Here is a 25,567-nt window from a genome sequence, read left to right as displayed (position 1 = left end):
TCTTCTTTTCAGGCAAGGCCTGTTGGAGCTGCCTTGCCTTTCTCTCCCTCAAGATGGTGGACGAAGGGAGGGCCTTCTTCTTTTCAGGCAAGGCCTGTTGGAGCTGCCTTGCCTTTCTCTCCCTCAAGATGGTGGACGAAGGGAGGGCCTTCTTCTTTTCAGGCAAGGCCTGTTGGAGCTGCCTTGCCTTTCTCTCCCTCAAGATGGTGGACGAAGGGAGGGCCTTCTTCTTTTCAGGCAAGGCCTGATGGAGCTGCCTTGTCTTTCTCTCCCTCAAGATGGTGGACGAAGGGAGGGCCTTCTTCTTTTCAGGCAAGGCCTGATGGAGCTGCCTTGCCTTTCTCTCCCTCATGATGATGGATCCCTTGCCTAGGAAGACATCTGTCAGGAGGAGGGTGAATGTATATATGTATGTATGTATATTTTACTAAGGGGGTGTTCCCACTTGGCAGATAAAACGGATTATATTGGCGCGATTCTGATTCGGATTATGTTCCGGGAATAATTTGAATTTTTTCCCATCGTTTCCATTACAAAAAGGGGCAAATTACCCCGGTTCATTTAGACCCTGTTTTCTTTCCCATTTATTTTAAATTGCTTTATTTTAAAGTGGATTAATTTGCTCCCCGTTCCCATTTGTGTCTGCAAGCTGTCAATCAAGCGCCTAGGCTTCAGATGTCACAAGTCTTGGGGGGGGAGGTTTGGGGCAGCCAATGGATATCGGTTGCATCCGAGGCTCTACTGTTGTGTCTCCCCGGACAAGAAGGAGCCTTATTTGTCCTCTTCTGTGTCTCCCCATATTAACTGCCATAACTCAGTGCTAGGGAATCCTGGGAATGGTAGTTTATTATGACACCAGCACTCTCTGGCAGAGGAGGATAAATGTCTCACAAACACAACAGTCCTCATAATTCCTTAGTACTGAGCCAGGGCAGGTTAAGGGGTCTCAAACTATTATTTCTACAATGGGTTTGGAACTACAGATGAAGGTTTTTTCATAAATTAAAAAAGTTGTTACTTTGTAATTTACTTTAGAAATATATATATATACACACACAAATATACATTCATATGTGTATATATACGTGCATTCACACACACACACACAAATATGTATGTGTATATACCTATATATGTGTGTGTGTGTGTATATGCATGTGTGTGTGAGTATTCATATATAAACATATGTGTGTGTATAGATAGATAGATAGATAGATAGATAGATAGATAGATAGTGCGCGTGTGTGTTTGCCAAATCGGATCAAGGAGGAGAAGACAGCAGGCTTCAGGGGGGAAAGACTCTTTGGGGAAGAGAGAAGAGAAGGCGATCCCCCCCTCAGATCCCTAGAGAGAGAGAGAGAGAGAGATATATCTTTATACACACACACATGTTTATATATGAATACTCACACACACACACATGCATACACACACACACACACACACACACACACACACACAGGTATCTATCTATCTAAATTGTGTGTGTGTGTTTGCTAAATCGGATCAAGGAGGAGAAGGCAGTGGGGTTCAGTGGGTAGAGACTATGCATCCAAAGCTCAGGCTTGTCAAATCGGATCAAGGAGGAGAAGGCAGCGGGGTTCAGTGGGGAGAGACTCTTTGGGGAAGAGAGAAGAGAAGGCTCGATCCTCCCCACAGATCCCTGGGCGTCCAGGCTCTCCTGTGTCTTCCCATAGTTCCTCTGGAAGGAGCCTCCATTTCCCCCAAATCCCTTTGCCTCCCCCATTGCTCCCTGGGCTGTCTGGGGGGCGATCAAGCAGGCATGTACTGCAAAGTCCATCTGCTGCTCAGGCGCTCAGGCAGAGGTGAAAAAAGAATAGTTTAAAATGGTGTTCAATGGCTCTCCTCACACATCGGTCTATGAATTTGGAGCAGAGGGGAGGTTGCAATCCACCGGGGGAAAGGCTATGCGAATGGAAGAAAATGGTGCTGGCGATGCAGAAAGAGAACAAAGAGGGTGATACCCCCAGGCCAGCCCCTTGAGCGCTGCTCCTCCCATCTCCAGGTTCCCGAATCAGACACCCTTGTCTTTCCCATTCAGATACCGTGAATCGGACCCTGGGAGCAAAAATAATTCACTTTAAAACCTACTGTTTTTTTTAAACCGCTTTATAGGCATATAATTCAAATTATTTGAGATAATCTGATTCAGATTCGAATCTCTATGGGAATGATTCAGGGGCAATGCAGGTCGAATTCGGGCTTGAGTGGAAACGATACCCCCTAAATTCGCATCATGATCCGCTTTATAGGCAAATGGGAACACCCCCTAAGTACTAAGCCTCACTTGGTTTTTTGTGCCTTGTGTCTTGGAAAATTCAATACACATCAAATGAAAAACTTTATTTTAAAGGGTAAAATGGGAGGGTACAGTGGTACCCCGGGTTACGAAATTAATTCGTTCCGCCGCCGCTTTCATAACCCGGAAACTTTCGCTAGCCGAAATGCCCATAGGCGCTAATAGCGAAAGCCGCGATTCCGTGTGAAATCGCGCCGAAAAGCACCAAATTTTTCTTCGTAACCCAAAATAACCTTCGTAACCCGGAAAAATGTTTTTAAAAGGATTTTTTTCGTAACCCGGAAATTTCGTAAGGCGGCGCATTCGTATCCCGGGGTACCACTGTAGATCAGATCACTCTTGGAAATAGAAAAATACTATTCTTATGAGCCTCTAGCTGCAAGAGTCTAGCACATGGAGAAGTGGGCACTTGTTGTGAAAAAAAATCAGTTATCATTTTCATTTATGACAGTGTGATTTAATTCATTCAACTCACTTCCTTCACAAAAATAATTTTATTTCTTTTTAAAAGCTATCATTGCTAGCCATGCAGAATGACCAGGAAAACTAGGCCCCATCAGCATGTGGCTGAAATGCCCAAATGGTGAGGTTAAAATCACTAAAGCTGGTTTCAAGAGACTTGTGGTGTGACATAGCACCTGAAATAGATTTTGACAATTTGAGGCTATAGGGTCTGTAAGAGAAACAACCACAGAGTGAGAGTGCGATAGTTCAATGTCTGGAAGCTAGAGACAAAATGTTACAGGTGAAAACTTGTTTGGGATGATGCAATTAATTGCCTCTTTCAAAAAATGACTGCGATCCAAAGCACACTGCAGAAATAATTCTGTTTACCAATTTAAACTGCCCTGGCTCAGTGGTAGGGAATTCTGGGAACTGTAGTGAGACATTTAGCCTTCTCTGTCAGAGAGCTCTAGTGCCACTATAAACTACAATTCCCTGGATTCCCTAGCCAGGGCAGTTAAAGTGCTCTCAAAAGTGGATTATTTCTGCAGTCTCTTTTGGACCTGATTTAGAAGGAGAGAAAGCTGATCATTATACCCTGTCCTCATAACTATTATTCCTTTGCAAGTGGGTTTTCCATTCTTAAAAATGAGACTTCAAATAGGATTTCTTCTGTTCAGACAGATTGTGTTTTGTCTGAAAAGGTGGGTAGAGAACCTCTTGTGTAACTGCTGCATGAGTGCATTATTAGCCTGACTGTGGTGTACTTTTAGAATTTACAGTGCTTATTAGCAAGCTTACCAGCGATCTGTAATTACATTGACTGAGCCAGAAGACAAGTTTCACTTCAGGAAGACTAAGCTGAAAATACTTTTCAACTAAACTAACCTAAAATCAGCTACCAGTTCAGGAGGCAAAAAAAGTGATGATATGGCTTTTTTCCACATGGTGTGGTGTATTGTGAACTTCCTGGTCACCAGCCAGGAAAGTCATGGTATCTAAAGAGGCCCATAATGAGTTGACCCCACAAGCACAACTGTGCATCAAAAAATGTGTCCTTGCCTGTGCCTCCCCCCCCCCCCAGCAATCAAACAGTAGATATGTCTATGAATAAGTACAGTGTGTGAGAAAAAAGGGACCCAACTGGTCTACAAGCCAGAAAAAATGTGTTCTCATGTGATTGCTACTGATGCTAGGATACATTATTTAAGGTACATGCTGTCACTTTTGTGGAAGACAGTGGCTTAAATTAATAGCCTATACCTGATAAGGAATCTTGGTAAGAAAACAGGTCAGATCTTCACCCTTGAATGAGTATAGATAGAGATTTACTGCTTCTTTCTCAAGCAGAGAAAAGGTTTAGCGATCTTACAGTTAAATATAGCTGTGCTACATCATAGATCTAGGGCTGGGCAACACAAGTCAAACTCTTCTCCCCAAAGACAATGAGAAAGCTAGACATCTTGTGCTTACATTTCTGAGAAGAATGACCTACCTTGCTTGTTCTTTCTTGAGAGCTGTCTCTTCTGTGTCACTCCTGCTCTCCTGATCCTGTCAGAACATCCAAGTTTGCAACTCCCTCAGCCCTCCTGAGAATATTTAGTGTTCTTGGGCTGGTTCTAGATGACTTGGCAGGTCTTTGTATATTAAATTTTGAAGCAGGAAGGGACATGTGAGTAGCACTTACCAACTGATTTATAGGGTTCTTTGTTCCTTAAAATGGATAATGCAAGGAAATCATTCAAAATGGGAAAGCTGGCAAATAATATCTAACTGCTTCTAGTGTATACAACATTACTGCACAGTGATGTGCTCTGAAAGCCTTTGTGATTTGGTGGAAAGAGAGAAGAATTTGGAACTAGAAGATCTTAGTTTTTCCTACTGCTGTAAATGTAATATTTATTTATTTATTTATTTATTTGCATTTTTATGGAGAAATAATTGGATGCCAATTTATGTAATTTCCTTTTATAATTTATTGGACCATTTGAGAATAGTATTGAGACAACATAATTCTCCAAAGTATGTGGAGATAATTTTATTGACGTAAGTTACTATGCTTTGGCAGCATATTATGCTTGGATGAACATAACATTAGATTGTAACATGATAATCATTGGAGGAATAGCAGTAAATGAGAACTCAAATATTATTTACACTAATGTGCACTATTTAAAAGGGTAAGAAGATGGTCAAAGAGTGCTTTACTTCGTAACAGGAGAAGAGGATGAAGCAGTGGTAAAGGAGTGCTCTTTGAAGGGTAGTGACAGCTCACAACTAGATTATTTAGCATGAAATAAATGAATGGGAGGGATGAACGTAGCTTGGTCTGATTAATTTTAAGTGCCCATTTGACTCTTAGGTTTCTCATGAAATGCAAAGCTAAAGCATAACATAGGGAAGGGAGAGTCTATGTTGCTCTGTTAGTCAAGATTGCATCTTCATAGAGGTCAGTGAGGGTCCTTTTGCTGAGGTTGGAAAAATGAGGTATGTCTTAAATTCAGACTTGTATACTTTGAGGTCTGCCTTTTCTACCTGTTAGGAAGTCAGGCCAGTCCAGAGACCTCTGCACTGTAAGCCTTTATTTGGATTTCTCATTACCCTCATCAAAAGCAGCATGTGAGAGAAATGTATGTGCACCCCCTTCTGATCAGGAAGCAAGCACCCGAGGCTCCTAAGGCTTTTCCCCATCAACCCAAATAAACCATCTAACTGGTACCCGTCACTGGTACACTTCTGGAGCAGTGTGGGAAGAATCCATTAGCTTCCATTCTCTTGTATAAATATATTAATTGGCCCAATTCTGATTCTGATACACATTAGCAATTGGAAACCCCCGGTCTACCCGTGAACAGTTGTAGATAGATGGCTGTAAAGAATGGAAGCAATGGATTGAAGTACACTTCAACATACTACCAGCTTTATATTTTCTCTTAGATTCGATCCCACAGTAGGGATAGACTGGGGCAGGATCTAGATCTCTTGATTATTTACATTTGATCTTTAAGGGTTTCAGATTCTCCATTGTTTAACAACAATCCAGAACAAAAGGAAATCCTCCCCCCATCTTTAATTAGGTCTCTGGAATGAAGGAACATTTTTAGAGAGGGAAAGAAGAAGATTTTTGTATGTGGAACTTGAACTTGTGTTCAGTTGTGGTATTGAAAAAAACATTAATGAAACTAAAAACTAAGCCATGTGTGTTGGTGTGCACACCTTCATGTTTTCTATCAACTTGTGACAACCTCATTCATTTCATAGGGTTTTCTTAGGCACGAAACCTTCAGAAGTGATTTCACTAGTTTTTCTTCTAAAATATCCTATATAGCACCTGTATGTGGAGAGGTCTTGTAGCACCTTTGAGAATAACCAAAAGAAAGAAATTAGCAGCACAAGCTTTTGTAGACCTCCAAAGTGACCCAAAGTAGCTTTATTTTGGCCTTTGTGTTTGGGTCCTGAAATCTACGAAAGCTCATGCTGCCAATTTCTTTCTTTCAGTTAGTCTTCATGTACTGATTCTACAGACTAACATGGCTATGTCTTTGAATTCTACCATATAGCGCCTGGTATTCATTGGTGATTTCCCATCCAAGCACTAACAAGGGCTGACTCTGCATAGCTTCCAGTATCAAACAAGATCTATACATTGATCTTTAATTGTACCAGGTATAAGTCTGACTAAGCTAGTATTTTATACCCTCCGTTTGATAGACTTCCATTTTCTGGTAAAAATAAGTAGATCAGCATTCCTAGACCTCGTACTCCTTAGAAATTTTAGGTTTTAATTCCCATTGTTCCATACAGCATAGTCATCATTCAACTGTAGTCCAGTTCATATAAAGGAAACCAAGTTGGGGAAAACTGAAGTTGATCCTAGAATTCTGAAGTCTTCCCATCCCTGTCTTTGATGGTATTCAAAAATACAGTACAGGACTGGCTATCTTTTGTGTTAGCTTATTTAGAGTTGATATAAACAGAAATACTAAAACTGTCAAGATTGAAAGCTACTTTGGATTTAAGACATGAAACTTCTGAATTCTTAAGGACATTAGAAACATTTCTCTTGCGATCATGGTATCTCCCATGACAGGTAAATTTAAAATATTTTCTGCTATAGGTATCTACATTAAGCTTTATGTGCTGAAATTATCTCATTAATCAGTTTGAGGGTTCAGTTTCTTACCCTCAAATTGATTAATGAGGGAAAGGTAATACAAATGTCCCTTTTAAATTTTCCTTATTATAAACAGCCCCCACCCCCCAATAATACACATGTTGTGGTTTGCAGTTTCTCTTTCCAAATTAAAATGACCAGTAATTGGGTTTATAAATTCTAAACATGGAAGCCTATATACATCTTAGTAACAGGACTTATAAAGCTTAGACCCTATCCATTCTGAGATGGACCCTGGCCCAACCCACCCTTTACTTTTAAAGGTCTGTGATTCAGAGTTTTAATGCAGGACACACAGCAATAATATACAGTAGACCCTTATCTTACGCAAGGGATCTGTTCCAGACTCACCCACCCCATGTAAGCCAAAAAACGCATACGCTTCAGCCCCATTCAGTATAATGGGGCTCGTGCTCATGGTGCGGCAGAACATGGGCACGTGCGCCGTTCATTCGCCCCCTCCGCCTCCTCGCCGGACTCTGCAGCCAGAGCCGTGCTTCTGCCGGGCGGCCTCCTCCCGGGGTGTCGGAGGTGCGCATCTGCGCACCGCCCCGGGAGTGCCGCCCACGGACTGAAGGGCCTCCGTTGCGGGACTCTTTTTGTTGGCTGTTTTGGCACTTTGCGGCAGCCGGGGAGCGGGCCCTTTAAAGACTTCTGGGGGGAAGACTGGGAGAGTGCTCGCCAGGTGAGAGCGGCGAGCTTAAAAGCCGGACGCCCGGACCTTCCTGCCACGCCCCCTCCGCCTCCTCGCCGGACTCCTCAGCCAGAGCCGCGCTTCTGCCGGGCGGCCTCCTCCCGGGGTGTCGGAGGTGTGCATCTGCGCACCGCCCCGGGAGTGCCGCCCACGGACTGAAGGGCCTCCGTTGCGGGACTCTTTTTGTTGGCTGTTTTGGCACTTTGCGGCAGCCGGGGAGCGGGCCCTTTAAAGACTTCTGGGGGGAAGACTGGGAGAGTGCTCGCCAGGTGAGAGCGGCGAGCTTAAAAGCCGGACGCCCGGACCTTCCTGCCACGCCCCCTCCGCCTCCTCGCCGGACTCCTCAGCCAGAGCCGCGCTTCTGCCGGGCGGCCTCCTCCCGGGGTGTCGGAGGTGTGCATCTGCGCACCGCCCCGGGAGTGCCGCCCACGGACTGAAGGGCCTCCGTTGCGGGACTCTTTTTGTTGGCTGTTTTGGCACTTTGCGGCAGCCGGGGAGCAGGCCCTTTAAAGACTTCTGGGGGGAAGACAGGGAGAGTGCTCGCCAGGTGAGAGCGGCAAGCTTAAAAGCCGGACGCCCGGACCTTCCTGCCACGCCCCCTCCGCCTCCTCGCCGGACTCCGCAGCCAGAGCCGCGCTTCTGCCGGGCGGCCTCCTCCCGGGGTGTCGGAGGTGCGCATTTGCGCACCGCCCCGGGAGTGCCGCCCACGGACTGAAGGGCCTCCGTTGCGGGACTCCGCAGTTGCGCAGCTGCGCAGTTTTTACTGGGCTTGGGAGGTTGTGGGTTAGCTTAGAGCAGAGGATGCCTGTGGTGGCTAACCTCTGCTCTTTAATCTGCTGGTGTAAGGTGGGGGGGAGGTCATGGACGCGGGGGATGCATGGGCTGGGGAGGAAGGGGATAACATCACTTTGAGCGGAGCTCCTATTGAGGTTGTGTGGGGCAGGGGGAGGTATGGCGGTGGGAGGAGGGACTTGCGTTCCAGGGGAAGGCGAGATCGATGCTTCATATCTATCTCCCCTTCCTGTCCCTCTCCCAACCCAAGGGACCTGAGGGTCACTCCAACCGTGCCACAAACCCTGTCGCTGCTCCTGTGCAATGCCAGATCGATCAACAACAAGACCCACATCCTCCACGATCTGTTGGAGGACCGAAGTTGCGATCTGGCTTGCATTACCGAGACCTGGCTTGGGCCTGAAGGGGATGCTGTGTGAGCTCAGGCCCTGCCTGCCGGGTTCTCGGTGAAGGACCAGCCCAGGTTAGGTGGGCGGGGGGTGTGTGGCCTTGATACATAGGAACACCGTGTCCCTCACCAGGAACCACATCCGACAGACGTCCTATATCGAGTGTATTTACCTGACCCTAAAGGCGAGGGACAGTCTAGGGATTCTGTTGGTGTATCGGCCACCCCGTGCGCTAACGGACTCCCTTAACGAGCTGACACAGCTGGTCACTGAACTGATGCTGGAGACACCCAGGCTCCTTGTCCTAGGTGACTTCAACATCTCCCTCACGGCCAGCTATGTTCCACCCGGTGCAGCTCGCGAATTCATGGATACCATGGCGGCCATGGGCCTGTCCCAGCTGATTTTGGGTCCTACGCATTGTGCGGGTAATACTCTCGATTTGGTCTTTTGTTCTGATGCGGAAAATCCGTGGGCGGAAATAACTAATATTTCCCCCCTGCCATGGACGGATCATTTCCTGGTTGAGGCGAAAATCAAGGTCTCTACCCAGATCCCTCCCGGGGGTGGTGGACCTATTAGGATGGTCCACCCTCGAAGGCTAATGGAACCCAAAAGGTTCCAGGAAGCCTTAGAGGGACACATGGTTGGAAGTGACGGCGATTCTGTTGATGCCCTGACTGGTATCTGGAATACCGGTCTCTCGAGGGCTATACACAGTATCGCTCCCAAGCGCCCTCTCAGACCCGCTTCCAAACGCAAGCCCTGGTATACGGAAGATCTCCGGGCAAGGAAGCGGGAGCTGCGACAGCTAGAGTACCGTTGGCGGAAACACCTTCGCTTAGACGACAAGACTCTCCTAGCCCAACTGTTAGAGGACTACGGAGAGGCGATACGAGCAGCAAAGAATTCGTTCTATGGTGCTCGTATCGCGTCCGCGGAGTCGCGTCCAGCAGAGTTGTTCAGGGTAGTTAGAGAGCTAACTCAGCTCCCTCCTGCCCTGAACCAGATCCTTGAACCTTCTAAGGCCTACTGCGACCAATTTAACAACTTCTTCGCGGATAAAACTTCTCGGATAAGCGAAGGTCTTAACGCCGACATTCAGGCAGAACCTAGAGTAGAGGTATCCAGGGCCTCCGTGGACTTTATTAAACTGGATCGGTTTGAGTTGGTAAGTACCGATGATGTGAACAAGATCCTCGGAAGTGTTCGGAAGACAACCTGCTCTCTCGATCCCTGTCCCTCGTGGTTAGCAGCCCAGGGGGGACCGGCTGTAACTCTATTGTTACGCCGGATTATTAATACATCTCTGAGGGAAGGGCAATTTCCATCCGATCTTAAATTGGCCATTGTAAAACCTTTATTAAAAAAGCCCTCCCTCGACCCCCTGGTATATAATAATTATCGGCCAGTTTCACTGCTGCCATTTTTGGGGAAGGTGATCGAGAGGGCGGTTGCAATCCAGCTTCAGGCCGTCTTGGATGAAATGGATTATCTGGACCCATTTCAAACTGGCTTTCGGGCGGGTTACGGGGTTGAGACGGCCATGGTCGCCTTGGTCGATGATCTCCGTCTGGGCATCGACAGGGGAAGCGTGTCCCTGTTGGTGCTCTTGGACATCTCAGCGGCTTTCGATACCATAGACCATGGTATCCTTCTGGGGCGCCTGGCAGAGGTGGGGATCGGGGGCACTGCTCTCCAGTGGTTCCGGTCCTACCTCTCCGGGAGGTCCCAGATGGTGCAGCTGGGAGACGTATGCTCCGACGAGAGGGCCCTTAAAACTGGGGTCCCTCAAGGAGCCATTCTGTCTCCCATGCTATTTAACATTTACATGAAACCGCTGGGAGAGATCATCCGGAGACATGGGGTGCGGGGTTATCAGTACGCTGATGACACCCAAATAATTTTCTCTATGTCTCCGACTGATGCAGTGACTGAGGATGGCGTCTCTCCTCTCGTGGCCTGTCTGGAGTCAGTAATGGGCTGGATGAGGGAAAACCGACTCAAGCTGAATCCAGAGAAAACGGAGGTACTCGTGATAGGTTCCCCTGGCCCAGGAATGGCGGTGGTTCCACCTGTCCTGAACGGGGTCACGCTCCCTGTGAAGGACTCCGTGCGCAGTCTGGTGGTGCTTCTTGACTCGTCCCTTCGCCTGACTGCTCAGGTGAATGCGACGGTCAAGAGCACCTGTCATCAGCTTCGGCTTATTCGCCAGCTGCGCCCATACCTGGCCCAGAGGGACCTTGAAACTGTGGTACACGCCCTGGTAACCTCGAGACTGGATTTCTGCAATGTACTCTACATGGGGCAACCCTTATACCAAACCCGGAAGCTTCAAATGGTGCAGAACATGGCAGCCAGGCTGGTCACTGGTACGTCCAGGGCCAGCCATATAACACCGGTATTAAAAGATCTCCACTGGCTGCCCATTCGCTTCCGGGCGCAATATAAGGTGTTGGTAATGACCTATAAAGCCCTAAATGGCTTGGGCCCAGGATACCTGAAGGACCGCCTCTCCCATACATTCCGCCCCGCACCCTCAGAACATCTGGGCAGCAATTACTTAGGGTTCCCGGGGCGAGGTTTGTCTCCACTACCAGGAGGACATTTTCCATCGCCGCCCCGGCCCTTTGGAACACGCTGCCCATAGAGCTCCGCTCAGCTACCTCCCTGGCCCAATTCAGACGGGACTTGAAGACCTACCTGTTTGGGATCGCATTCCCTGAATAATGTCCTATAGGCCCCCCCCCGCCGCACTGGCAATGGGATGGGCTAACCTGGGGCCTTGTATTCTTACGTTTTATGTAATTGTTGCATGTTTTTAATGTTTATTGTTTGTATTTTTAATTGCTGTGAACCGCCCTGATCTGATGGAAGGGCGGTATACAAATAAAAATTTTATTATTTTATTATTATTATTCCTTTGTTGCGCGGCTTCAGCATAAGCTGAAAGCCACATATAGTGTGTCCACGTATGGCGCAGGTAGGGTTGCCATAAGTGAGGACCTCCAAACCGGGACAAATGTAGGGCAACATTTTCAAATGTAGGACACATTTTTATAAAAATGGAGGACGCACAAAAAATTGAGGTTTTTTTAAAAAATGTTAATATAAATGCATGTTTTTAGGCATGATCAAAATGGAGGACATTTTGGCATTATTCTTAGACAGATGGCAGAAATGTATTTGGCCTCGGGTTCAACTTTACTTCTCAGAAGTGTGTACTTGGGCAAGGGACTGTGGTTTTTCTTCACTGCGCATGAGTTTGTAAAAATCACAGCAAGTTACATTGGCCGTGCCTCAGAGGCTTGTTGATATCAATATCACCAACATCATCATCATCATCATCACCCCCACCACTATAATTGTGCAAGAAAGGCAGACTTGTTTGCATTCAAAGTGCCATAAATACACAGAAAATGCACTTGCATATATTTAATAATAAAAAATAATGAAAAAATAAATAAAAAACAAGGCAGGGGTGTATATATTTAATAATAAAAATTAATGTAATAAAATAAAAAACAAGCAATAATAAAAATTAATAAATTAAAACAAAAACAAGCAATAATAAAAATTAATGAAATAAAACAAAAACAAGCAATAATAAAATTAAATATATAAAATAAAAACAAGCAATAATAAAAATTAATGAAATAAAATAAAAACAAGCAATAATAAAAATTAATGAAATAAAATAAAAACAAGCAATAATAAAAATTAATGAAATAAAATAAAAACAAGCAATAATAAAAATTAATGAAATAAAATAAAAACAAGCAGTAATAAAAATTAATGAAATAAAATAAAAACAAGCAGTAATAAAAATTAATGAAATAAAATAAAAACAAGCAATAATAAAAATTAATGAAATAAAAAATAAAAAGCAATAATAAAAATTAAAAAAATTAAATAAAATAAGTATTTTATATTTTTAAATATAATTTAAAACCCCCAAAATACCAAGGCAGACCTAATGGCCACTGATTCAGCTCTCCTCATCCTCCTTCTCTGGCCCAATTCTGCCCTGGCCTTCAGGCACCCTTCCTCCGGCTCCTTCCTCCTCCTCCTCCTCCTCTCCCCCCTCCTCCTCCTCCTTTTGACGGCTGGCGCGTGGAGGGAAGCAGGGCAGGCGCGCGCGCGCGGAAGCAACCGGGGCAGGCGCGCGGGGGGGAGGAAAGTGAGGGAGGCGCGTGCGGGGGGAGGAAAGTGGGGCAAGCGTGCGCGCGTGCGGAAGGAATGGGGCAGGCGCGCGCACTGCCACTGGCCCCTGCTGAGGCCTGGGCGGCGCGCAAGCCCTCCCAGTGCAGGCGAGGTGGCGGCGGCGCTTCTGCCGCCCGCCAAGGAAGAGGAGGAAGGCAGAGCCGGAGGAGGAGGTGGGTTGGCGCCGCAGCAGCCACATTAGCGGCAGCGGCAATGGCCGGAGCGGGCCCCCAAACCGGGAACAAGGCACGGGTGGGGGCCCAAACCGGACCGGGACCGGGAGGGGCCCCCCGAAACCGTGAATGGCACGGGGGCCGCCGGGTTATGGCAACCCTAGGCGCAGGTGTACTGTATTTAACATATAGTCGTACCAATGGGATCAATGGAAAGTATAGCTTGAATCATGAATGGGAAAGTGGCATTGAGGAGTCTCTATGATATGATTAACTGCTTTCCAGAAGGATTCTGTTCCTAATATGATGATCATGCTGTTATAGTTCCTGGTACCAGAATGGAATTTTGTCTGGGGGTGATTCATATGGGCCAAGCCCAGAGAACTGCGTGCCCAAGAAAGTTTGAGGATATGTGCTGTTCACTGCAAGCCACATGTTGCAGATTGCTTTTGTTTGTTGTGACTTAAAAGCCAGCTGTTTAATACCCCCCTCCCCCCCAAAGTCCTGCTGTGGCCCTTGTGTACAGCTTAGTTCACTGGCTCTCAGCTAGTGTTTTTAAAGATACACATATCTGAAGCAGGATGATTGTGAAAAACAATCCTGAATTCCTGTACCTGATTCATTAGAATTTCAGGAAACATTATGGATCTTGCAGTGATAAAGGACTGAATCTTCAAAGGTTGAAGATCTCTGTCCCCTTCATCATAATGTTCAGCTTATTGGTCATGCATATTTGATGCCCTGTACATTCTTTTCTTTTTTCGATTCAGTAAAACTCTACTGTTCTTGTTGTTTTTGTTTCTGTCACTGCTGTTTAGTATTTGGCAGAAGTCCTTCCTGGCCTTCTTACAGCAAATCTTCTTTTGACAAGCAAATAAAAAAGTGTGGTTTTTTTTATTATGATAGTACACATTAGATATGTTGTGTGTGTTTATTGCATGCAACTTAGGCATTTGGAGACCTGTTTTCAGTACTTTGTTTTCAGCTCTGGCTAGACTTGCTCCCAATTGAGATTAGCCACAGGCAGCTTTCTTATGCAAAACAATGTCACTGTGTTCTTTAAACATACCCTAAATTTTATGGAATCTATTCCTGTCGGTGTCATTTATGTAAAATACAGTCCCACTCACATCTAACAAATGCTGTCAAAAACAAAAGGGCATGAATGTTGTCTTTTGTGTGTTCTGTTCTGCCCAGAAGCAATCTTTCAAATGCCCTTTCAGTGAAAGCAGTACATGTACTAGAAAAGTTTCTCGGTGCATTTTTTACTAACATGAATGAGACAGAGGGCCCTTGGGTAAACAGAAGGTGTTAAGTTCAAAGACAACATGTCCCCCACCCTTCAAGACTCAAGTAGCAGCTGCACTGGGTCAAGCCCATTTCCTCAGAGGCAAATGCCCCTGAGAGAAAGTGTGCTGATTAGATTAAAATGTTTCAAAGATTACCATATGTAATTTCATATGAGATTTTCCTTCTCCTAAATCTAGTGCATAGTGTAACACTGAATGCGCATACTGAATACTCTTAATAGATCTCTCTGTTATAGTCAGTCTTGTTTTCCACAGAGAAGTGCTTTTTCCTTATTTCTTGGGCTGTAGACCTGTAGAGATCCAGCACAGAGGTGAGATGAAAAATATAATTTTGTAAGCCTAGCCAATGTTCTGACTTAATCATGGTCTTTCTCTGTCGTTTCAGCATTTGTCATCATGATAATTTTAGCACTCCTCCGCATCACCAAGGGTCATGGGGAAGGTCATCCTCCGCTGGCACAGCTCACAGGAATTGGCAATCTTTTTGGGGTATGCATTTATTCCTTCATGTGCCAACATTCCCTGCCATCCCTAATTACTCCCATCTCTAAGAAGAAACATGTTAACAAGTTGGTCCTTCTGGATTATGTCTTAATTCTGGGTTTCTACAGCCTCCTGTCATTTACTGCTATCTACTGCTTCCGCAATGGGACACTCATGGACATGTACACACTCAACTTCACAAACTGTGATATTGTCAATAATGCCGTCATCCGCTATTTCCTAGGCCTCTTTCCAGTCTTCACCATCAGTACCAACTTCCCTATAATTGCTGTAACTTTGAGAAACAATTGGAAGACCCTTTTCCACCGAGAAGGGGAAACTTACCCATGGATAGTGGATAGATTTGTTTTTCCAGTCATCACACTGATTCCCCCCATTATTGTGGCTTTCTGCACTCATGATCTGGAAAAGTTGGTTGGCATCACTGGGGCCTATGCTGGAAATGGGATCCAGTACATCATCCCTGCCTTCTTAGCATACTGTAGCCGAAAAGACACTCAGCTGGTCTTTGGAAGTGGCACACTCAATAAACATTTGTCCCCTTTCCGGCACACTTTATGGATAGGATTTGTGCTCCTCTGGGGTCTTTTTTGCTTTCTGTTTGTGACTGCAAACATTGTCTTGAATGAAACAAAGCTTTGATGATGGAACAATGCTGTTTGTTACAGAAGAACCTGGAAGTGACTTCTGAAACATTAAGGACAGTTAAATAATCAACTTACTTGAGCAGTATGCTCACTTTATTAATTCTGGGTGAAATGCTGCCCTTTTTAATTCAGATTTTCTGTTCATTATATAAAGTTGTGGACTTGAGCACTCTAGCAGGTGCCTACAGTTGCCTGGTACCTGACCTACTGACCTGGCCACCTACAGGCTGTCATCATCTTCTCTTGTACTGTGATATATCAGAGGCTGTCAGATATGCATATCTTCGTCAAGAATGATGCAGAAGACCAGTGCTGCTGTTGTCGGCCAAGAAAGCAAGCAGTGGATCAAGCAAGCAATGAATCTTTATCATGTTTATTATCTCTCTAAAGTGACTTTCTCTTCTTCTAAATAACAGGAAACAAAACAAAACAGGAGCAGGGTGGACATAATAGTTTTCATAGCTGTTATCATGTTGTATGGTATGCAAGACACACTAAACTGTAGAATGGTGGAAGGTAATGCTTCAGTGGTAGTCTTTATCCCACATAAATGCTTTTTCTATCCCCCCTCCCTCCAGGTTTTATTGTTTCTTCCATTTCTGTTACAGTACAGCCTTTCCAACACACATGTACCTTATTGCATATGATGTGGTCCCTGGAATTAGATTTAAAAATGCTGTGTCAGGTCTAAATGAATAATTCCATCAGATTTTTTTTTTAAAAGCTGTTGTTTGTTGTTGTTTTTGTACTTCATTTCCAGTCTCAGATTTTCTTTCTTTTGTTCTTTATATACACTGTGTGGGTAAGAAGGATGTATTGTTAAGACGTACAGACTTGAGTGGCACAGAAACCTTGCTTAATGAAAAATAAAAGGAAAATCCTGCTTCCACAGTTCCTTTATGCTATTAAGTAACCTGTGCATTGTCATGGTCCTCAGTTTCACAGTGGTTTCACAGCTTGGCAGGCCCAGCTACAGCACTAGCTATATGCTTGGATCTGAAGGTGCTAAATATTCCCAGTATGGGTAATGTTCAAAATACACCTAGGTTTCTTTCTGGTGGCTTAAAATGGATGTTTTCCAGACATGAAGGGAAGACCCTGACTTTGCCTTAATATAAAATTGTGTATGGATGTTTAAACAAGGAGAGTAAAATCCACAAAGAGAAGCAAAGGGTGACATTCCTAAAAGAATTGCTTTCAGTCTAAATGTAGATTATTACCTACTAATGTTTGCTATGTGTCCAAAAACAAGGAAACATTGAATACTACTTTCCCTGCAAAAAGAGCACTTTCCTCATCCTATGTTAAAGGCATGAGGGGAAAAACTCAACAACTTTGCCATGATTTTTCTCCTCCCATCTAAGCTGCTAGCATTTCACTCTAAATCAAAGAATGTGTAGTCCTCCAGATCTTGTTGGACTACATCTCTCACTGGCTAGGGCTCATAAGGGTTGGAGTCTGCCTTCATCTTCAGCTGCGTATGTTCTGTACCTCTGCCTTATGCATAGGGGCCCAAGGACATACAACCTTGGCAGACCTATGCCTTTAAACTCTAGTCTACTATAGTCATGTCTTAGAGATGTGTGTGGTGGTGGAGATCTCATATTTAAAAGAGGCATGCAAGTAGATGGTCTGTTTAAGCTTCCCTTACAGAGCTTTGGGAGTGCTCCTGCATTCTCCTCCTGCACAGCCTTTTTTCTCTTTAAACCTGTTCTCCACTCCATCTCCTGAATATATCCATGACTGGAAAAAATTTGGATTTAAAGCTATAGTGTCTATTTTCAAAAGGAATATTTCTCAAGCTGCTCATGACCAACATTCTGTAATGAAGTCAAAGTCAGTTAGGAGACCTTAGAAGGGGTCATGAATCACAAATGTTTTTAATATAAGGACAGTTTTGATTTTTTTCTCCTCCTTTGCCTATAAATATGTTTAAGCTGGTTTTTCTTTTGTTGTGTTATATTAAATTTCATCTTCCAACCCCCTGGATTATGTTTGCCTTCTCTAGCCTAGTAGAGCTGTGATATTAAATTTGACGTTGAAGCAAAGGGAGCTGATAAATTCAGTAGTGTTGCTTTTTTTAAAATCAAAATTATTATCAAGTACAGTAATCAAAACTAAATTGCTTTTGCTACAGAAACAGATTAGCATGAGTTGCAGGTTTGTTTGGCTTTAAAAAACCCACAGAAACCTTTCTCCTTATCTGAGAGCAATGCAATTCTCCTCAAAGGTAATAAAGGTGCAGTACATACCGCCAACAAGCGGTGTACGGGTGCCGATTGGGCAGTCTGTCCCTCACCCAAATGTCCTTGATATTTTACATAAAGCTGAGGTTTGCCGACTAGAGTGAGTTTGCTCCTGCACAGTAAAACTTCTCTTCTCCATCTCAAGGCTATACTTGGCTGCTCTTGCTGATGCATCGGAGACTCACATCTACAGTCCTGAGAGCTGCTTCTTTGACACCACGTTACTGAGAGCTCTCTGTGTTTCAATTGCTAAGGAACAGCATAAAGCCTTGGTTTGTGGGGGAGCAAAATTACAGATATACTTATTTGAGGATTTGAAATAGGAGCTGTTCCATCACAATTGTTGCATAGGTGTAAGCGACTGCTGCTTTTTGTCATTCTTTCCCACAACTATTGTAAGATTCTGTTGGTGCTGGAAGAGAGCACAGATGGCTGTGACAGAGCTATCACATATTGGCTGAATCTGTTCTCATGCAATATGAGACAGAAAAGGATTGTATCAGCATTGATATCTTAACATCAAAAAATATTCCTGAAACATATACTGTAAAGAAATTAAAATTGCATTGTGGCAGTCTACTTTTCTTTGGCCATAGATGCCCTGAGCAGTACAGATTCACTTCAGTCCTGTGGAAGATTTATTGAATTTCTCATGTTTAAAAAAAATTTTTTTGTCTCTTCAAAACTTCACGCATGCCTTCATAAAACATCCCTACATTTCATATACACCTTGTGTCAACAAAGTGTTTTTGTTTTTACTCTTCTTCACACACATTTTGATCTTCTCCGTGCAGCTCAGTTTGGAAGACATTTCCTTATAAGTGAAGTTAGTCATATTGTATTTTATCACACTCAGCATGGACCAGAAGTACCAGATTTCTGAGAGAAAAGAAATTTTATTTGCTGTGCTGCTGCAGCAGTGCTTTACAGCCGTTTTGCCTATTCTGTCGCTCTTTCCCCAGGCTGAGATTTCTCCAACTCCCTGGAAGACCTGTTTTCTATCTTGAAAGGGTCTGAAGACATGCATCAAAGCACAGTTTCTCTCATGGGCTGCCTTGTACTAAAAAGATGTTGACACTGACAGCGTCACTATTCCTGCCATTTCAAATTTACTTTGTTCTTTGATATTTTTCCTGTGCCACTTTTTGCTAAATCCTGTGTTGCATTATGTGCATTTTGGGTTTGAATTATATTGTTTCCTGTTAATTGTTGCTCTACAGGTTATAAAAGGAGAAATTGCTACAGCTGTTTCTGATTTCTGGACACACTTTACCATTCTGCATGAGAAAGCTTTTGAAATGCTTTCCATTGCTTCCTTGCCTTGTAGAGCTCACTTTCCTCTCTTGAATGGTTAGCATCAAAGTAGAATCATAGAGTTGGGAAAGCCCTCAAGGGCCACCCAGTCCAACCCCATTCTGCCCTGCAGGAACTCACAATCAAAGCACCCCCACCGCAGCCTCTGTTTAAAGACCTCCAAAGAAGGAGACTCCACCACTCTCCAAGGCAGCATATTCTACTGTTGAACAGCTCTTACTGTCAGGAAGGCCTTCCTGATGTTTAGGGGAATCTCTTTTCCTGCATCCATTGCTCCGGGTCCTATTATTTGTAGCTGCAGAAAGCAAGCTTGCTCTATTCTCAATATACCCCTTCAGATATTTAAACAAGGCTAACAAATAACTTTCAAGGCTCCTGCAGTATGGGAGCAGTGAAGGAATCTATGTCAGTTAATGGTGGAAAGTGCAATAGGTGAGAAACCTTAACGTTTATTTCATAATGCCTTAAAACATTAAATAATCTAAGTGTGTGTATGCACTTCATTAAGTTTGTTACAAAAAGCCACATGGGTGGAATCCAGGGCTGAACCCAGCTGAGTATGGTATCTGCCCAGATCTGATTTAACATGAGACAGTATTTTTCACTGGATATTATAATGTAACTGTTCTTCCCTATGGTTCTTGGCTGTACTGTGTCCTCAGCTTGTCCCTGTATGTAATTATTTTTCAGGAAGGCATAAAGAAATAAATGCCGATTATGCATCTGTTGTGGTTTGGCCTTTTCCTGCATGCACTAAGGGAGAGGATATTGAATTGGTTTCTGTTGACGGATCAGTTGGCAAGAGCAGCCGTAGGGGTGAGGGGTGGCATTCAGAGAGGGTGTCCATGCTGGCAACGGCTCATGGAGTGACTCTTGCATTCTCCTGTCCTTCTGTATTAGCCTCCTGCTTCTCATAGCACTTGGTGTTCTCTGAAAACTCAATTAAAACAGCTGTACCTTACCCATCTCAATTACATTTCCGTACGCTTAAAAACTAAACAAATTGAATCATTTCACTGCCTCAGGCAGCAAATGAAGTTTCTTCTGGCAAATTTATTATCATCATAAAACACAGCATGATTTATGTTAAAATATTAAAAGGCATCTTTACGATGGGAAATAAACAGTTTCTACTCTCTCTTTCTGAGGCTCGCCCTTCCTTTTCCTCTGAGGAATTAAAGTGCAGTGAGGGATTTATTAGGGAACTGGACTGTAAATCTGATATCAAAGTGGCACTAGAGCTTAAACCAGTAGACATTCAACACTTCAAAGTCCAAAAAGGGGAAAAGAGCTACCCTCAAAGGACAGAAGTATTTAGAAAGGGTAGCAGACTTTGAAAAAGTGGTCTTGGGGAGACTCAGCTAAGCTGCATCTACATTAATGCAGAATTAATGTAGTTTGACACCAAACTGCCTCAGCCCAATGCTATGGAATTCTGGGATTTGTAGTTTTGTGAGATATTTAGCCTTCCCTGTCAGAGAGCTCTGGTGCCACAATGAACTACAAATCCCAGGATTCCATAGGATGGAAAGTAGTGTCAAACTGCATTAATTTTGCAGTGTGGCAGCAGCCTGAATTTCATCTACATTATTGCTCTTGTTACACTGGAGCTCAAGGAAGTAGCAAAGTGTCAAATGTCAAGATCAGGGGTAGGCAACCTTTTTGAGCCGGGGGCCGGGTTGCTGTCCATTAGACAACTGGGGATCCGAAGCCAAAAAAAAAAATAATTAAATAATTTTTAGAAAATTTAAATAAATATATAAATAAATAATTCCTACATACACTGCACACATCATATTTTGAAATAAAAAACAAAATGGGAACATATACAATATCTAAATGAAGAACAAGAACAAGTAAAGTTAAATAAACAAACTTAATTCTGTATTAAATAACAATGTTTAATGGGAACTGTGGGCCTGCTTCTGGCTAATCAGGGTTGCCCTAAGTTGGGAAAGACTTGAAAGCACACAAAAATAGAGGCAACTCACACTCTCTCAGCCTCAGGAGAAGACAATGGCAAAGGCAAAAAAATCCCCTCTGAGGTCCAAAACATGAAGCAGAAATAATCCAGTTTGAGAGCGCTTTAACTGCCCTGGCTCAATGCTAGGGAATTCTGGGAACTGTAGTTTTGTGAGACATTTAGCCTCTGTCAAAGAGCTGTGGTGCCACAATAAACTAAAATTCCCAGGATTCCTTGGCGCTAAGCTAAGGCAGTTAAAGCAGCCTCAAAGTGGATTATTTCTGCAAAGTGTGTTTTGGGCCTGAAAGAGCCGTCAGGGGCCGGGAAAGAGCCGGTGGGGGCTGCCAGCGCTGGAGGCCTCCTCTTTCCCAGCCTCTGACCGGGCCCAAGCTAAAATGGCGGCGGCCCAGAAAAAAGCACCGGGGGCGGCAATCAGCGGCTGGGGCCGGTCCTGCCGGCTCGCCGGGCCAGATCCGGCCCGCGGGCCGTAGATTGCCAACCCCTGGTCAAGATGATAAACAGGTTCCATCCTTAGTGAGTTTTGCAAAATCTTGTAAGTAGTTCTTCACAGCCTGCTCAGTCTATGTTTAATAGATAGATATTATGATTTATAAGAACTGTAAAGCATTTAACATGTTTTCAACCCTCATACCTTGGGATTAAAAAAAAACTATGGTGCGTTACAGACCGCCGAAAAGCGGCGGCCTGTACCCACCCCTTTCCCCGGGGTATCAGGGCCTCAGTGGCCAGAAAGGCAGCTGCTGAGGCCCCGATCTGGCGCTTTCCAGGCCGCTTCCCCGCAGCCTGGAAAGGGGTGTCCTTGGGGCTTCAAGCCCCAAGGACACCCCGTGGTGGCGGGGAGGAGGAGAAAGGGGCCGCTTGGCCCTTTTCTCCCTTGTGTTGCTGGGCGCAGCCGTCTGAACGCTGCGCCCAGCGACGCAAAGCAGCGCCGCAAACCAGGAAGGAGCTCCGAAACGGAGCTCCTTCCTGCTCCGCGCAAAGGGCAGACTAAGCACCCTCGCGCGGAGCGATGACATCACGTCCGCGCCACCCCGTATAGAGGCGGTGCGGTCGTGACGTCGTCATGGCGGCCCCCATGTAGATGGGGCACCGCCATTTTGTACGGACTCAGTCCGTACTAGGGTTAGGGGGGTGCGGAAGCACCGCATCTTCCTAACCCTAGTACGGACTGACTCCGTACTAAAAGGCCCGTCTGTAACGGGCCTATGTCATCAAATCTAGGCTATAATAATTCCATAGTGAATGGTCCCATGTTCAGTGTGTAAAGAACCAAGCATTTTCAGTCCAAACACCCACAATTAGTAAGCAAACGTAGTATCAAGTGAAATGAAATGCACACTTATTGCAGTTTATTTCCTCACCGCCAAAGAATTCTAATTTGCCTCTCCCCAGAAGACATTTTTTTTTAAAAAAAGGACCAAAAGTTCAGACATTTGCTTGTATGGCTTACCAAAGAATGACACAGAGCATTTAGGAACAGGATTCAGGGAGAGATAACCTAACCACAGGAAAGGTTTGGGGGGATTTCCCCCCCCAACTTGTTCGTTTGATTCACCAAAGGGTGGGGGGACTGCAAGTGGCTATTTGTCCAGGTAATAATGTCTTAGAGTGCTCTGTAGGGCTGTTTTTGTATAATTCTGTTACTCTCTTAATGGATTATGATTTTCTTCATGCAGGCTTAAAAAAAAAACCCTAGCACAGTTGGGAGTAGTGATATTTTTCCCCCTTCCTGATGTCCTAGCGGGGTAAGCTTGGGTTTGCAGGGAATTTTTGCATTGATCAAAGGTCATTAAAAGTGTGTCCTCACCAACTGTAGTCTGAAGTGGTAAAGTTCACTGTCACATCAACCTTCTGTATATGTAGACCATACCTTAAAAGGTGTGGGTTTCAGAGAACTGGCTCACAAATCAGTGTTATCTAGTAAAGTGCCCCAATGTAGGTGCATGCACGTGTGGCTCCAATCGTGAAGTAGAAAAATGGCCCCTATTTGCTTAATCAAAAGAGGATCCTTAAGGCATGTCCCTGCCAGTGCATCACCCTTTCTGGCTACTCCAAGTATTTTAGAACAGTGGTTCTCAAACTGAGAGGTAAGACCCCTGGGGTTGCTCAAGGGGGGTGTGAGACTTGGAGGCCCTGATCCCTCCACCCTCTCCTCCTCTTCTGCTTCCCACTTTTTTTTTCTCTTCTGGATGGGAAGAGAAAGGCAAGGAGGGTGTTTGGAGCCACTGTTTGAGGGAAGAGGAAGAGGAAAAGGAGAGCTATTTCCTTATAAAATATAAGGAACGTGTGAACAAAAATACACACACTAAACAAAGAAAATATTTTTGTTCAAATACAACATCATGCAGGGGAGGTGACATCTGTGTGTAGATGTAAAATGGGTCTCAAGGGTAAAAGGTTTGAAAACCACTGCTTTAGAGAAAGACTGATTAATCCTACTCCTTCTGGTAAAATGAAAGAACAAGTATACAATGAACAGAGTCAGTTACCTGCCACTGTATGTACCGTGGAAAATCTTTTATCATGGGGATATGGACTATTATTACCTCCCGTAAGATTATATGGCATCTGCTACATATGGGCGCTCTTGCAGCAATGGCCAGTATCCAACTGTGTCATTCTGCTAATGCAAATGGCATTGCATTCACGGATATCTAGTTCCAGACTGTGGTGTAATTTCCATTTGTGCAAGAGGTAGAGGCCAGAAGAACAAACTGGATTCCATTAGTACAGCTGGAAAACTAGCCATAGCACATTGTTTTTGTTGCTAACATATTTGATTTGGGCCACAGTGTGCGCACACATGCAACTGTGCTTGTTCAAAAATGCTGGAGGCAAAGAGGAGGCAAATTGGTTTCTGTCCTCATGCCTACTTATTCTTTCCCATTTTTATTAAGGATACCAGCTGTGAGGTTTTGGAATGTGGACATTCCCGTAAGTACCTGAATGGCATCTCAAAGTCATTGAATGCAGCCTACAGACTAGACTCCAGATGGCTACAACTTTGTCACTTCTATTCAGCAGGCTATTTACAAATTCACACTCTTATTCTCAATTAGGTAATCTGGGGGAAAACATTCCTTTTGTCATTTCTCATAGCTAATCGAGTTGGGAATTTGCAATGTATAATTTAGAGTGCATGCTCATGATAACTTAATATGAGTTAGTTAACCATCAGCTTAACCTTTAAATGTTATTTGATGAAATGCCTTTCCCCCCTCAAAACCTTTCAGTATATATAATTCAGTAACAAAAATATAATTAGGATCATATTCTTTATTTACATGTAGTGACAGATGCTTATGACTCCTTGTTTGTTTGTTTTAATGAGTTTTACAAGAAGAGTAAGTTTGGGTGCAAAACTCTGCATGATTTAGCGATGAAACTGCTAACTTCAGAAAGCCAGTAAGTGTGCAGTCAAGCATTAAAGATACTAGGTTTCCTACCCAAATCTGTGAAGTGACTTTGGAATTGGCTTTAAAGCAGATGGTGGAAATAGCCACAAGTTACATATGTTTATCCTGAGTTTCTGCTAGAATCCCTTCCCTAGACTTTTAGACATGCTTCTAGAATTAAAGGCGTTTAACAAAGGTATTAGTGCTTATTATTTGAAATTGTAATGTTTAACCGTTAAAACATTTTAGAATGTGTGTTTCCAATATGATTCATAGTTATTTTGATTTCAATGTTGACTTTTTATACGTTTTTAACTGCAGTTCTTTGAATGTATAAGCCGCCTTGAGTCCCAGTGTTGCGGAAAAGGCAAGATATAAATGAAGATAATAATAATGATAATGATAATAAATATTGAACATTTGAATTCAGAAAAATTATTGTAGAATAAAAGTTTCTACCCATGGCATGAACATCACAGTCCAAAGACTTTCTTTTATGAGCATATTTGTGAACAAAGGGAAATCCTCTTTTGGCAGATACAGCAGCCTGTATGCAGTTTTTACAGTTGAGTACTAATATGAGATTTGTGTCACTCAGTGTTCATGATGTTTGAAAAAGTAAGACTCATAAGGCTTGAAACATTTTCTCATTACAGTGAAATTAATCTTGACTCAATTTTCCCCCCTATAACAGTATACTTTTTTTAAAGTAATAAAGCATGTCACAATTTGTGTTTAAATACACTATAGTGCTGCTGTCAATTCAGGGGCTATATAATTTTTCAACTATTAACTTTTTAGTAACAACAGGGAAACATTCAGCTATCATTTTTTTCCAGCTTTATCTCCCATGCCTACATATAGCCATAGCAATCTCCCTTCCAAAGTGAAAAGAGGTGGGATGAAACTTAATTAAACAGTACAAGTTAAAGAAGAAGATGGATGACCATCTAGAATGTACTGCCAAGTGGAAAGGGC

General features: G+C 43.8%; 1 protein-coding gene across 2 annotated transcripts in view; it reads left to right on the top strand.

The window, feature by feature from the left end:
* The window catches only part of SLC38A12 (solute carrier family 38 member 12), a 102,210-nt gene extending 85,675 nt beyond the window's left edge, over positions 1-16,535 (top strand). For both annotated transcript variants that reach the window (XM_089536804.1, XM_089536796.1), the window contains exon 10: positions 14,885-16,535. In XM_089536804.1, the coding sequence (XP_089392930.1) occupies positions 14,885-15,645 (761 nt within the window). In that variant the 3' untranslated portion in view covers positions 15,646-16,535. The remainder of the gene's footprint in view (positions 1-14,884) is intronic.
* The last annotated feature ends 9,032 nt before the right edge of the window (positions 16,536-25,567 follow it).

Source organism: Sceloporus occidentalis, unplaced genomic scaffold, assembly GCF_023333645.1.
Source record: "Sceloporus occidentalis isolate IW3139 unplaced genomic scaffold, rSceOcc1.0.p SCAF_1, whole genome shotgun sequence".
NCBI lineage: Eukaryota > Metazoa > Chordata > Lepidosauria > Squamata > Phrynosomatidae > Sceloporus > Sceloporus occidentalis.
This window is presented reverse-complemented; position numbering and strand designations above follow the sequence as displayed.